This window comes from Salvia splendens, chromosome 3 (assembly GCF_004379255.2).
Source record: "Salvia splendens isolate huo1 chromosome 3, SspV2, whole genome shotgun sequence".
Taxonomy (NCBI): Eukaryota; Viridiplantae; Streptophyta; class Magnoliopsida; order Lamiales; family Lamiaceae; genus Salvia; species Salvia splendens.
Window position 1 is genome coordinate 23884614 of NC_056034.1, and position 13737 is coordinate 23898350.

Below are 13737 nucleotides of genomic sequence, written 5' to 3' on the forward strand. Positions count from 1 at the left end.
CCAAGAAATAGTCGGCCCTGTAGCGTACAGATTAGCGCTCCCGCCAAGCTTCGGGAATGTTCACAATGTGTTTCATGTATCACAGTTGAGAAAGTACGTGTTTGACCCCAAACACATAGTGCACCAAGAAGAAATGGTGTTAGAACCAGATTTGAGCTATGAAGAAAAGCCAGAAGCAATTCTGGACAGAAAAGTTAAAGAGTTGAGAAATAAAAATATTGTAACAGTGAAAGTCCTATGGAAGCATCACGGCCGCGAGGAGGCGACGTGGGAGGTCGAGGACCAGATGAAAGAGAAGTACCCACAGCTTTTTGCCTAACCGAGACAAAATTTCGGGACGAAATTTTTGTTAAGGGGGGTAGAATGTAATAGCCGAGACCTAGATTCTCGAGGATTTTTAAGAAATAAAAAAACCAGCTTTTATTTAACGAATGAAATAGTATTTTTATTTCTTGAGAAAGGGTACAAATTACAGTTTTCAGAATCTCAAACTAAAGTTACAATCTTTGACGACGAAAATAAAAGTCGAGCTACACTTTTACATTTAGAAATCCCTAAGGGCTACTTCGGCCTTCGTCAAGGGCCGTCTCGGCCCCAGATTTTCGAACGAGCCGAGAGGACGAGACCACGAGGAAGAACAGCCTCGGTTCCTGCCAAAGCACACACGAAAGAGAATTAGTTGCATGAATAGAGACAACTAAAAGAGGTGTATTAGGAAAGGGAAGGGGAAACAATACCTTTCAGAAATGTGAGTGAGAGTTGGCCCGAAAGAGGCAAACTCCAGCCAGCAGGCTCCCCTCCAGCTAATACTCTGCAAAGCTGCAGATAGCAGCCCTTGCTTCCCCCACCCGAACCTGTTATAGTCCGGGAATCAGCCCCCACAATGCCATTAAATGCACGAGTACACCCCTGCAAATCCCTGCAGAGTACAACCACTACCATGAAACGCCATCAGAATCTGTTAGAAAAGAGGAATCAGGGACTCAGAGTATGCACTGCAGAGCTGCAGAGGGAGCAGCCAGCTGCACAATCTGTGGAGCCCTTTGCCAGCCAACACTCAGCTATGTGCAGCTTTCAGTTACAAACCAAGCATATATACATGCTCTCCCCCTCGTTCCACTCCCCTATACTTCAACTTTCTCATTCAGTGGATAACAAGCTAAAGGGAGGGAGGAAGAACCAAGACAGAGAAGAGGGAATCGAGCAAGAGTAAGAGCAGCCTCACTCAGCAATCACAAGAGGTAAATCCTCCAAACCATACTAGCATCATGTAACACACAGTAGATAGCCAAGTTTGAGAACTTAGGGACAAAAGCTCAGGAACGTAGATGCTCTAGAACAAGAATCGAATCACCATAACCTGCCTAATGCTAAATCGTCTAAAAGAGGTCATAAATTAGCTAAGTAAGAAAGACTTAGCTTTAGGGACAAGAAACTGCCCCGGTGGCTACTGGCGATAGTAAGCCCGCGAAGACAGCTGCGGAGAGCCCCGGGTGCAGCGGCGACGGCCTACAGGCGACGACGGCCACGACGCGACGGAGGCGTCGCGAGCAGGGTCGTGGTGATGATGAGCCGTTCCTGCAGTGCAGCCGAGAGTGATGAGAGGGGGTCACGGAGCCGACGCCTCCACCTCTGTTCCGACGATAGCTCGAATTCGCCGAGCCCCAGTGATGGCGATGACCACGGCGACGCCCCTCTGTCCTAACAGCGCAAATTTGCCGAGCTAGCAGCCAGATGCTGCGTCGAAGTGAAGCACGCCGTCTTCGGTGACCTCGTGGCGGCGGTTTGCCGAGAAGAAAGGGGCAGAGAAGGGGTTTGAGCTAGGGATTCGATCTTGTTGATTTGGAGTTGTGTTGAGAAGAAGAAATGAGAGAGGCCGACCTAGAGAGTGGTCTCATTTGGGTTTTTGGGCCACTGAAATTGGGCCTCAGTTTAAAAAAAAAAGAAGAGAAGGGAAATGGGCTTGAGGAAATTAAAATAGTCTGGGCCAGAATATTTAATCTCTATGGGCCTAAGATTTTATTTCTGGAATTTATTCCTAAAGCCACGGAAGAAAAGAACTTATAAGCCGTGACTGAAATAAAAGCCAATAAATAATTAAGCCGACTTTAATAGCCACAAGAAGTGTTTTAAAAATACTTAAGATAATGCGGGAAATTCTAAAACCCGAACAGTCGGCCAGTTCTGGAGAAATTAAACCACCGATTTAATTTAAGAATCTAGATTTCTAAAATACTAGAAGAAAGAGATAAAATAAAATAGCACACGCTTAGGCATGCATTCATGCAAGATAAGCATTTTCTTTAAAAAGCCTAATTTAAGTATATTCAACTTTGTAAAGGAACGTCGTCACTCGACGCGTAATCCCAGGACAGAAAAGCACCCGTTTTGCAAGAGTTAAGCAATTGAGGTGGGGTTTCTCTTCCTTCTTTTAAAGCATGCTTTATGTGAAAATATGATTATTTGAATGAGTTGTCATGCCATGTTTTGTTTTATGATTGCCTATCTGTTGGCTATGCCAACCCAGTTAAATCGAATTCGGGTCCCAGTAGGTCAGTAAATCCTACTCGGACTAGTGTACACATAGGGACCGTGAGCTAGCGCTAGGTTGGCCGGTCCGTGGGTCGTGAGCTAGCGCCAGGTTGGCCGGCCCAGTGGTCGTGGAATGTGGCCACATTCCCGATTCACACAGCTGATATGGCATATCATCAGAAGTTTAAAAGACTGCAGTCTATTTTCAGAAAGAAATAACAGATTTTAGTGACCGGGATAGATTTTCAGTAAAACCCCGCGTTCACTCAGCTTGGCTGACAACAAAAAGAAAACAGTTTTCGGCATGAGCCCACTGAGTGCATCAAGTACTCAGCCCTGCATTTTGTTTTCCTTAATGTGCAGGTTGATTGTTGTCAAAGCCGAGGAGGTGTTGGGACAGAAGACTAAATAAGCAGAAGGATAGCTGGTGTAGTATGTCTTCATACATACTACATCTGTCTTGGTACTCTTCCGTTGCGCAAAATTTTAGAACTTGTTTTTAGCAAAGACAATTGTTCCATAACTACTCTGATTCAGTATGATTTGTACCCTCAACACATTTCACACAATGTTTTCCTTTGATCTAAGTATCTTATGACGAGTTGAGACAGTTTCAGTATGTTTTAGTCGCGGAAAAGCTACACTTTCTTTGACTAGGGAGATGTGGTCGTGACAAAATTAAACTAAGATAATTAAATAATTTGATTAATTAATAAATTATAAATAATTAATCAAATATTTTCTTTAATTAATATTAATCGATTATTATTAAATAATAATAATATTAATTATAATACTTATCCTTTTCCATTAGGTTTAGGAAATCTAGATAGAATAGGATTTAATTGAAAAATACTTATCCAAATCATCTTAAGATATATTCTAGATAAATGAAATTTATCAATATCTTATAGATAAGGATTATAATTCAAACCTATCTATATCATGATAAGTATATATTGTGGATATAATCTACATTAAATTCCAATTTATTTCTTCCATAAAAAATATGGAATCCTAGATTTATAGAATTTATTTGAATAACCAAATCTAATCTAACTAGGATATATCTAGATAGATATAATCTATCAAAATCCATAAGATATAGATTAAAAATTCAAACACATGTAAATCTTAACAAATTAATTTAATGATATTCCATATAATTAATTTTAATTTTGGATAGGAATCCAAAATTTCTAAAATTAATTTACGTCTCTGTTTATGCAAGAAATCAATTGAATAAACATAATTCCATTATTGCATAATGATATAAAATGTGCAATCCCATTATTCAAATAATGAACCCATAAATCACACAAACAGACTACGGATATTGCGACTACACTCAGTAAACACACAAATAATGATACCACAATTCAACACTAATAAATCACGCATGAAACACATGGAGTAAAAAGTAATCCCATATCATTCCAAGTAATCAGTTTCATACTTCAAAAAAACGCAACATTAAAACATGCATTAGATTATTAGTGAATTGAATTTGAATTTGCAACTGGTTTCCTCAAAAAACGTAGTCAGGCAAATCATGAAGTCGGTTCCCATGAAAAACGCTATAAGTTCAAAACTATTAACACGTAATTCATGCGACAGGATTAACGAATCACGTATTCAGTTTCAAACTTCCGGAATCTCCGGCTAAGTCCTGACCCTACTCTTGGCCGTAAATTCTTGGCCAGCAGCGACGACTTCACACACATTTCCGAGCCCCACTCTCGGTCGTGTAAACAAAACTGATCACCGATCAGGCAGCCCTGGTGCTACTCTCGACCTAGTAGACTCGGTCAGCAGCCTCCAACCACCCGACGAATCAGTTGTCCGGCAGTTTTAGATTACAGGAATCGCCGGCGCTGCTCTCGGCGTGAAAAACAGCCAGCGGCGCCCTTCGACTCCCACTGATCCAGCCTCCTCGTCGACCAGCCAGCCCGGTAACATGGTCGAAACTAGTCGACCATCCGTCGACTGAACATGTGTGATCCGGAGCTGCCCTCGGCTTTCAACCGGCAGCTCCCACTGTTCTGCGTGAATTCTGATCAGCTAGGTCATGGAGGGCATGTCATGACCTTGATCAATGCGATAACCGATCGTCTCACCCTAGGGCACGATCAAATCGACCTCTTTTCGAAAGTTCTAGATATACAGTTCATCATTCAATAAGAATTGTATAGACACTAAAACATGCGTCGAAAACTTTAACCATGTATTCATACAATCAAAAGCACGTAGTAAATCAAACAATCAGAGCCTAAAAACCGGCTCTGATACCAATTGTTGGTTTTGCAGCGGAAATCTATTTAGTTTGATTGAACGATTTACATCTAAACATGCTTTCATCCGATTGTAAACTAGAAACATGTTTATAAACATATAATCACATATCATATTGAATATATATGCAATTAAATACAACAATTTACCGTATGAATTCAAGTAAATGAATTCGAACTCCTTCTTCAATCGTCTCTACCACGGATCTTCTGATCTGTTCCCTTTAACTCGAAATTGACCTTTGTGTGGGCAAAGCTTGTCAAATCCTCAAAAGCTGGAGAAGAATTGAAGACTGAAATCTCTACGGAAGAACCCAAAAAAAAATCGATATTTTTCACTCCAGATTGTAGAGATCGAAATTTTTACGGGAGAATTAATTAATCTGTCTTCTCTTCTTCTCCCTTTTATAATAAGTTAATTATTTTGGGCCAGACCAGGGATCTGTGGAGGATTGGATTGGGCCACAGTTCAGGCTTTCACTAATTAAATTAAAATCAATTTAATTCAAGCCCAAACTTAAATATTATTATCATCCACTATAGATATAATATTGACTGCCCGTCCAAACTGAAATTACGAACATTCCGGGACTTCCTCTTTAATTAAATCATTTCCCGTGTTAAAGATATAAATATCCATTAATTAATATCAAGTCTGCTATCTGACTATTATTAATTAATTTCTTTTTCCAAGAGTGGTCTAGTTTAGAAACATTATTTATTATTCATGGAATAAATTCCAACTGGTCAGTTTTCTGAATAATAAAACCTTTTTCTAAACACCTCTTGAGGATATTATCATACTGGCCTCTCCCAGCACACGATTCATTGCAATAACAATACTAGCACCACTTAGACATTAATGATCATTACCCAATCTATCAGGATTCTTGGGCAACGAAATTCCCTCACCATTTGATAAGTCAAAGTAGTTTTCAATTAATATCGTATGCTCAATGTTATGTCAACAATGATTAAGAAACGACAATCACCGAGACCTCGTCTTTCAGTAAATAGCCAAGAAAGACTTACCTCACTGTTTGATCCTTTCAGTGCTATACCACACCGACGTCGTTCATTTCCTTAGGTAAGGAAACTTTCGGACTGACGTCGCAACCTTTCACGATAGGTAGTCAAAGCCTATCTAGGTTGTGAAACAGTTTTTCTTCTGCATGAACTGACAAGTTACCTACTGTGAACGCCGCTCACAACTCGTCTACTATGCAGAAGACTTAGACTCATTTTGCTTAAACTATGTATTTAAATGGAAAACGCATTTCAACATCTCATAAATACATAAGCAATACATAAGCAAAATACATTGTAACAAAATATTATTTCTCATAAAATGGTAACAAATGGATAAAAGAGTTATTACATATACAAGCATTCGAAAGATGCTTTCAGTATACTAAACTCTAACAATTACATGCAAATATAATCAAATTATACCACGGGTGCATTATTCTATATTGCGAACTTGTTTAAAATCAGTAGTTGTTAGTGTCTCTTGTTATCGAATCACATCATGTGATGATAGTCCAAAATCTCTGCCCACTCTAGGAAGCTCCAAATCAATAATAATTGACCAATCAAAACTAATTTATTAATTATTGCCCCAATAATATAATGCAACTATGCAAGAAATAAGTGAGATGTCGATGTGATACTTGATTCTTCCTGAATGGAATATAGGAATGAACTAGTTTTGCAACAATTTAGACAGTGAAATAGTCCCAATATAATCCATTACTAATGCGTGGTTCACATGTAATTAAGTATTAGGAGCCTACCTAAAAAATGCCTAACAAAGGAGATGTTGGTTTGTAAATAAAATAGTTAGGGTGTGTTTGAATTGGTAGATAGACACATTTAAAATATATTTAATGATTAAATCTAATGTTTGATATGTTGGTTAAATTTTCTATGTGGTCCGCACAATGGGCAAGGGCCCGTTGAATTAAGACTGAAAAATGGTGTTTTATTATCATGGAAAATTGAGTGATAATAATATGTGTAACACTATATCAATCTTAAATTACGTGGAATTTACTAATATAGCCCTCAGCCTTGAAAATATAGAAAGAGTCAAGAGGATAGTTTTGGAATTTTCTACTATAGTGTGGCTTTAAATAACAAACCAAGCATGTGATATTTAGGACTATAGATAACATACCATTAATTTAAACACCACAAATAGAAATGAAAAATCAAGAAAAGCATTTATACAAAATATTGTATTCCTATCTAAATGAAAGATAAACTTCAATTCAAACACACCCTTAAAGTGCATTTAATGGTCCAACCTAGTGTTTGATAGGTTGGTTAAATTTTATGTGTGGCCCGCTCAATGAGCAAGGGCCCGTTGAATTAAGGTAGAAAAATGATATTTTATTATCATGGAAAAGTGAGTGATAATAACATGTGTAACACTATATCAATTTTAAATTAGAGATACAAATATAGTGGACTATAGTTCTTTAGTTCATAGAAAATCTGGAAATTTTATTTTAGAAGTAAAATTTCGTAAAAATGGATCGATTTTGTTTGTGTCTCATAATATTTGAACAATTGAATTGGTCATGATCCATTTTACGAATCTTCAAGTCTTGAAGTCACACATATGTAAAACTACTACTACTATTATTAAAGAGATATTTAATGCGCCCAAATACACTAACCAAAAATTATACTTCAAAATATGAGTCGACTGTCGACGTTTCAAAAATTACACATACAAAAACAGTGCAGATTAGTTTATTAATCCTTGTCCAACAATGTTCGGTGGGCCTCGACTTAAAAGTTCTCGGCCCACGTCTCTTTTAACTAGCTAGTACCAGTATATACATTTAGCTTCATTTTTAATTTTTTTACTAAAAAGAGGATACTCTTAAACATGCCCACGGTTCACGAACCGGCGGTTCCGGTTCGGAACCGCCGGTTCCGGTTCGGTCGTCTTCGGAACCGGAACCGAACCGTGAGGCTATTTCACGGTTCCGGTTCCGGTTCCGGTTCGGAACCGCCGGTTTTCCGGCGGTTTTGGCGGTTCCGGTTTTCGAACCGGCGGAACCGCCGGTTCAATTTTTTTTTTTTTTTTAAGTTTGAAATATGGCTTTATACAATAAATCGGAACAAGACAATGCATAATTCAAGCACAAATAAGACGAATAAGGAGAAAATGAAATAAATTTTATTGATTTTGAGTTGTAACGGACAACGATACATTACAATTTACAATACATAAGTATACAATACAACAACATACAACAATATAATATAATTTACAAGTGTCGTCGCCTCGTGGGACTCGGAAGGTAAATAAAAAAAACATGAAATGGGGGGGAAAAAGGAAAAATTGAAAAGGGCTTGGGATCAACTTAAACTTTCAAAGTTAAACTTTTCAAATTTAAGTTGAGTTGCCTACGTATCCACAATTTTATTGAGGAATCAAAGCCCACGTAGTTCTCTTACCTTAGGATCAACCATTTTTTCTTGCAAAATGTTGCCCATTTTCTAAGCAAACACATATCAGCACGCCATATACACATTGCTGCATTTCTAATATGGGCAATTTGATCTTCCAAAGCAGTCAATGCATCTCGAACACATTGATTGCTTTGGAAGATCAAATTGCCCCTATTAGAAATGCAACAATGTGTATATGGCGTGCTGATACGTGTTTGCTTAGAAAATGGGCAACATTTTGCAAGAAAAAATGGTTGATCCTAAGGTAAATTGTACTTGAAGATCATTAAAATATATTCCCCATTTGATAAAATTATGAACAATAATGTAATGTAATTCAAAATTAATTAAATTAGTAGATAATAAATATTAACCTGTCACTCATCCATGTTCATTTGAGAAATTTCATCAATAACGGATCTCCGAGATGGCCTCTTGGCCTTTCCCTTTCCCTTTCCCTTATCAACACGACCTTCTCGGGATGAAGACATATTGCTATGTAGAAGTAGAAATGTAGAAATATGGAATAATATTTTTTTTGTTTTAGCAATTGAGAAAGGAAGACAACTTATAGATAGAACTACGGGAACAAGTATAAGTGTATAACAATGCGTAATAAGAGTAGCACTTGCGTAATTAAATGGAAACACAATAGCACAAATGAGAAATTGGAGACAAAGAGAGAGAATTGGGAGATTGAAGAGAGAAACTCTTATTAACACAAGAGTGGGGTGAATGTAAATGAGGATAGAGGGGGGTATTTATAGATAAAAATGGGGGGAAAATGGAAGAATTTCGAATTTGAAATTTGAAAAAAAAAAAAAAATTCAATTTTCGCAAAAACCGGCGGTTTTTGGCGGAAAACCGCCGGTTTTCCGGCCAAAACCGCCGGTTCCCGGGCCGGAACCGCCGGTTCAGTCAACGAAACCGTCTGCAAAAGCTGCGTCATGTCGCCTCGTTTCTCGCGCCGCATCCGGAAGCCCTGAACCAGCGGTTAACCGCCGGTTTTCACGGTTAACCGCCGGTTAACGGCCGGTTAACCGCCGGAACCGGCCGGTTTTTCAGCTGAAAAGCTGCCGCCGGTTCCCCCATCAAAATGCCTCGAAATTAGCGCCCGAACCGGCGGTTCGGCCGGTTAACTGCCGGTTCCGAACCGTCCGGAACCACCGGTTCGGTCACGGTTCCGGTTCGAAATATCTTGAACCGGAACCGGACCGCAACCCGAATTCCGACGGTTCCGGTTCGGGAAAAAGTCCACGGTTCCGGTTCCTCTAGATACTCTGCCTCAGTCCATCATTAGGAGTCGTAGTCACTTTTTTGACCTTGTTTATATAAATGATAATAAACCGTTTCTCTCACTTAATTTACCATATCTCCACTTTAATTAAGTGCGCAAAAGTGAACGAGACTCCTAATGACGGACGGATGGAGTATATAATAATCTCTATTTACTCATTCGAACCTTATGTAGTTAAATCTCTATCGCCCAACCCGATTTCACAAATCCCAATGATATCCCGCCATGCGCCACTACCACGTACTTCTTCCTCCGACCTCCCGACTCTCATTATTTCCATGTTTATTGCCTTGTGTCCTCGACCACCCATCATCGTCCGCCACACCCTTGCGTCGCACCACTGCCACATTTCCACCTCCTTCAAAATTGATTCACGGAATCGTCACTATGATGCGGGCTCCGACCCATTTTTTTATGGGCCTCCCGCTCTCTATCTGGCCAATTATGAGGCCAGGCTGTGATACAATTGAAAACCAAAGTGGAGTTACAAATTCTAATGAATTTTACCTAGTTTTTATGGGGTATAATTTTCCCCACATAAATTTATGATAAATTGGTAGTTCCCTCCTGCATCATATTGTTTAATATATGCAATTAAATAGTACTCCTAATGTGTTGACTTTTTTGACTAACAACAAAATTATGTGTTGATATTTTAATGTCATCGAGTTGACATATTTAATACACTGCGTTGATAAATTAGCAGAGTTAGCAACTTAAGAAGGTTAGCAATTGATCATACCTCATTTTAATAATGTGAATAATAATTTTCAGTCAAGAATCAAGTGCAAGAAGTTCTGAGAGTAAAATCTTGATTTTTTAGTAGTTTTATGATTCTATTTTCGATTATTTCGGTAAGTCATGTGCCAAATCAGGCTGATTTACTATTTCCCCTAACACAAATCTATTAATTTAATTCCACGTGCTTAATGTCATTGAATGAATTAATATACGTGATTACCCAATTTCCATTTATATCGACCATAGGAATTTTATTACAAATTTATAACAAATCTATATCTGCAATGTGTACAAAATAACAGTTAAAAGTTGAAACCTAAAATAAATCAACGGAACCCAAAAATTGATCATTAAAATAGTTACGAGTTACGACTACTTACAGCCTCCACACAATATGACGCCCTAGCAATATCTAGCTAAAAACTCCTGCACGTCATCATGCCCTTCCCACAGTCTAGCCACAGGCTAGCAATAGCCTAGCAAATAAATTGACAAAATACGAAATTAAAATTGGATAAAGTGCCAACATAATTCCATAAAATAAAAAAAAATAAACATAGTGGTGTGAATGAAATGAAGTGCAACGAGCCGTATGTATAGAGTTGAAATAAAAAAAATTAATTAAGGGCGTTAGCCGATCGCTAGCCGCACAATAGGCGGCTAGAGATAGGCTAACGCTCGAAGTTCGCGCCGGACCTCTCATCCGCGGCGCGTTAGTTCGTCCCGCTCGCCGCACGCAGAAGTGGACTAACGCCACGCCCGAGCCGCTAGCCGATGGCTAGGGCGGGTGTTAGTCCACTATTATGGATGCTCTTAAGCTTAGTGTGAATAAACCTGACATTTTTATCCATATTATTAAGTCAAATTAGAATGAATTTTATTTGAGTCTGATTAATTAAGTTCAAATTTTCTGAGTAATTTAATACTCCTTCAAGTCCTCATTAAATATCTCATATTTCTTTATTTGGACGATCCATTTTACTTTTATTAATTTTAGTAAGTGGACCACATATTTCACTAACTCAGTCTATTCACAACTATTACTTTCTCCTTCTCATAAAAATAAGTCATATTTCTTTTTTCGTTCGTCCTATAGAAATACGCCATATCCATTTATAACAACTTTTTTCTCTTTCTTATCATTTATGGGTCCCACATTCCACTATACATTTCAACTATTTTTTCCCATTCCTCTTACTTTACAAATTACATATTAAAACATGTGTTAACCCTAAATAGTTTATTTCTATGGAACGGAGGGAATATAAAACTAATACTATAAAAAGATGGAGTCCACATTCCACATCTTTTTCTGCCAGCCTTTCTTCACTAAATTAAATGATAATGGAGTCTAGAATAAGAGTATCCATAATAGGGTGGAAACTTCCCCTAGACAAACCACTTTTTTTGTCCTCAGCCACTTCTGATTTGTCCGCGGCCACAAAAAAAGTTTTCGCAGCAATAGTGGACAATTTTTTTAGCCACATTTCACTTTATTTTATTTTTTGTATATTTTAATTCAATTATAATTAAAATTATCGGACTGTAAATAATTAGAAAACGAGATAATACTAAAATTAAAAAAAAGTATTGGGATAAAATATTCGTTGTATTATGGATACGGGAAAATTATACAACGAACATTTAAAAAAAAAAACCGCCACCGTCTACTCGGTGGCAGAGTCGGAATCCGCCTCCTCTTCTCCACCACTTCCGCCTTGGTCGCCCGCTGCCTCCGCCGACTCCCCCGCCGCCGTTGCACATTAGTTGCCAGCTGCTCCTTGATCCTACACATGAGCGCGTAGTATATCTCCTTGGTGATCGGGTCGGTTGCGGCCTCGTAGAAACAACAGTTATCTTGCAATTGTTTCATCAACTACACATCCAGGTTCATGTTCAAGACCTCGTGGGGACCAGTGCCCACGAAGTACGATCTAGAAGCGGGTTGCGAGATGCGCAATCCAGACGTGGCCGACTAGAGGCGGGAGGAACCTGCAGATCCTCTAGCGTTTCAGATAGTGGTCTGTTGCCCCGGAGGGCGTGGGCGCCTAGTGTGTGTAGCGGAGGGCTCCTCCATTTAGGCGTCGTTGAGGTCGATTGATTTTGAGCTGCTGCCGCTGCTGTAGTCCCCGACTCTATTGTGTCTAGTTCGCTTCGCCCTAGGAGCATCCCGCTCCTCCGCACAGATGGCCTTGAATTTCGGGCAGTTCTCGAGGACGAGATACTTCTCCCAGGAAGTGAACTTAGGAAAACCTTCAATGTTGAATTGGGACATAGACAGATCCTTCACGTCGGCTTCGCTGTCGCCATTCTCAGCAGTGAGCAGGTTGTTCTGGTATATGCCCGCGAACCTCCTAGTGGCTATCAGAATCCTAGACCACTTTTTGCGGATCTGTTTCGCGTCACGCGGTTTGGGGCCTCTCGGCTTGAACTCGTTGTAGACCAACAGGACGCGCATCCAAAAGCTTGTCTCGGTCTGATCGGTGCCAACTATGGGGTCCGATGAGACGGCATCCCAGGCCCTCGCCATAGCAATGGACTACGCTTTGGTGTAGTGCGTGGACCGACGACCGCCGGCCCCCGTCGCCTCGCTGCCGGCGCCACTGCCGTTGCCTCTGCCGCCTCCTACCCCCCACCATCCCCGCCGCTTCCACCCGCCCCACCGATCCAGCCGACTCTCGTCGGAACCGGCGTATCCACGCGTGCTGGCGGAGTATCCGGTAAGCTTGGACTCAGCAAACCATCATCTGCTCCAGGTCGAATCTATCTGCATCAGACAAAGGAGATTGGCTGGGATGGAAAGGGGTATCCGGTCGCTGATGGTTGAGCGCATCCATGTTGGGTCTGTAATATCCGAACGCCGATCGACCAAATTCCTCTGAAAAGAGGTCTGACCCCGAAATTGGGTCTGTTGCCACGACGGGGATGTCGGCGACCACGACTGGAATGGAGGGAGAGTGGGACTCGATCTCCGCGGCTGAGATGGAGGGGGAGTTGGACTCGATCTCCACGGCCATATCCCGATTCGTCGGTGCCGGGTGATTCTTCGTGTCCACCATGCAATTTTAGAGATAGCAAAATTAGAGAGTGAATAATAGATAGAGAGTGAAATGGGTGTGAAGATGTGTGTGGAGGAGGGGTATTTATAATAAAAATTTTGAAATTAATAATAAAAAAAAACGGCGGCCGCCGCGCCGACTGGCCGCGCAGTAGACAGGCTCGCCTATTGGCGTACCGCTCTCCAACCGACGTGTCCTCACCACTTTGTCACCGATGGCGCTTCCGCCCCCTTCCATATGTCCGCGTCGGGGCGGACGCCTTCCGCACTATAGATAGCCGCGGCGGCGGCGTCTCCGGGACGGCCGGCGCGCTGCGTGGATACCCTAATGGAGTAATATTTATTAATATATT

The 13737-nt window shown here is 40.3% G+C and overlaps 1 protein-coding gene and 1 long non-coding RNA gene across 2 annotated transcripts; both read right to left on the minus strand.

Moving 5' to 3' along the window:
* Window positions 1-423: 423 nt before the first annotated feature.
* Window positions 424-1544, minus strand: LOC121794878. Its single transcript, XR_006049369.1, has 2 exons — window positions 738-1544; window positions 424-650 (listed from the first exon to the last, which is right to left on the minus strand). It is a non-coding gene; the product is annotated as an uncharacterized LOC121794878 (long non-coding RNA).
* Window positions 1545-12403: 10859 nt separating this feature from the next.
* LOC121796766 (glutathione S-transferase T3-like) lies at window positions 12404-12856 on the minus strand. Its single transcript, XM_042195551.1, has one exon. The coding sequence runs from the start codon at window positions 12854-12856 to the stop codon at window positions 12404-12406; it is 453 nt and encodes a 150-aa protein (XP_042051485.1).
* Between the last annotated feature and the right edge of the window lie 881 nt (window positions 12857-13737).

What these genes read in the sequence shown, in the direction of transcription:
- LOC121796766 (XM_042195551.1), bottom strand. Translation starts at nt 12,856, where the DNA reads ATGGCGAGGGCCTGGGATGCCGTCTCATCGGACCCCATAGTTGGCACC.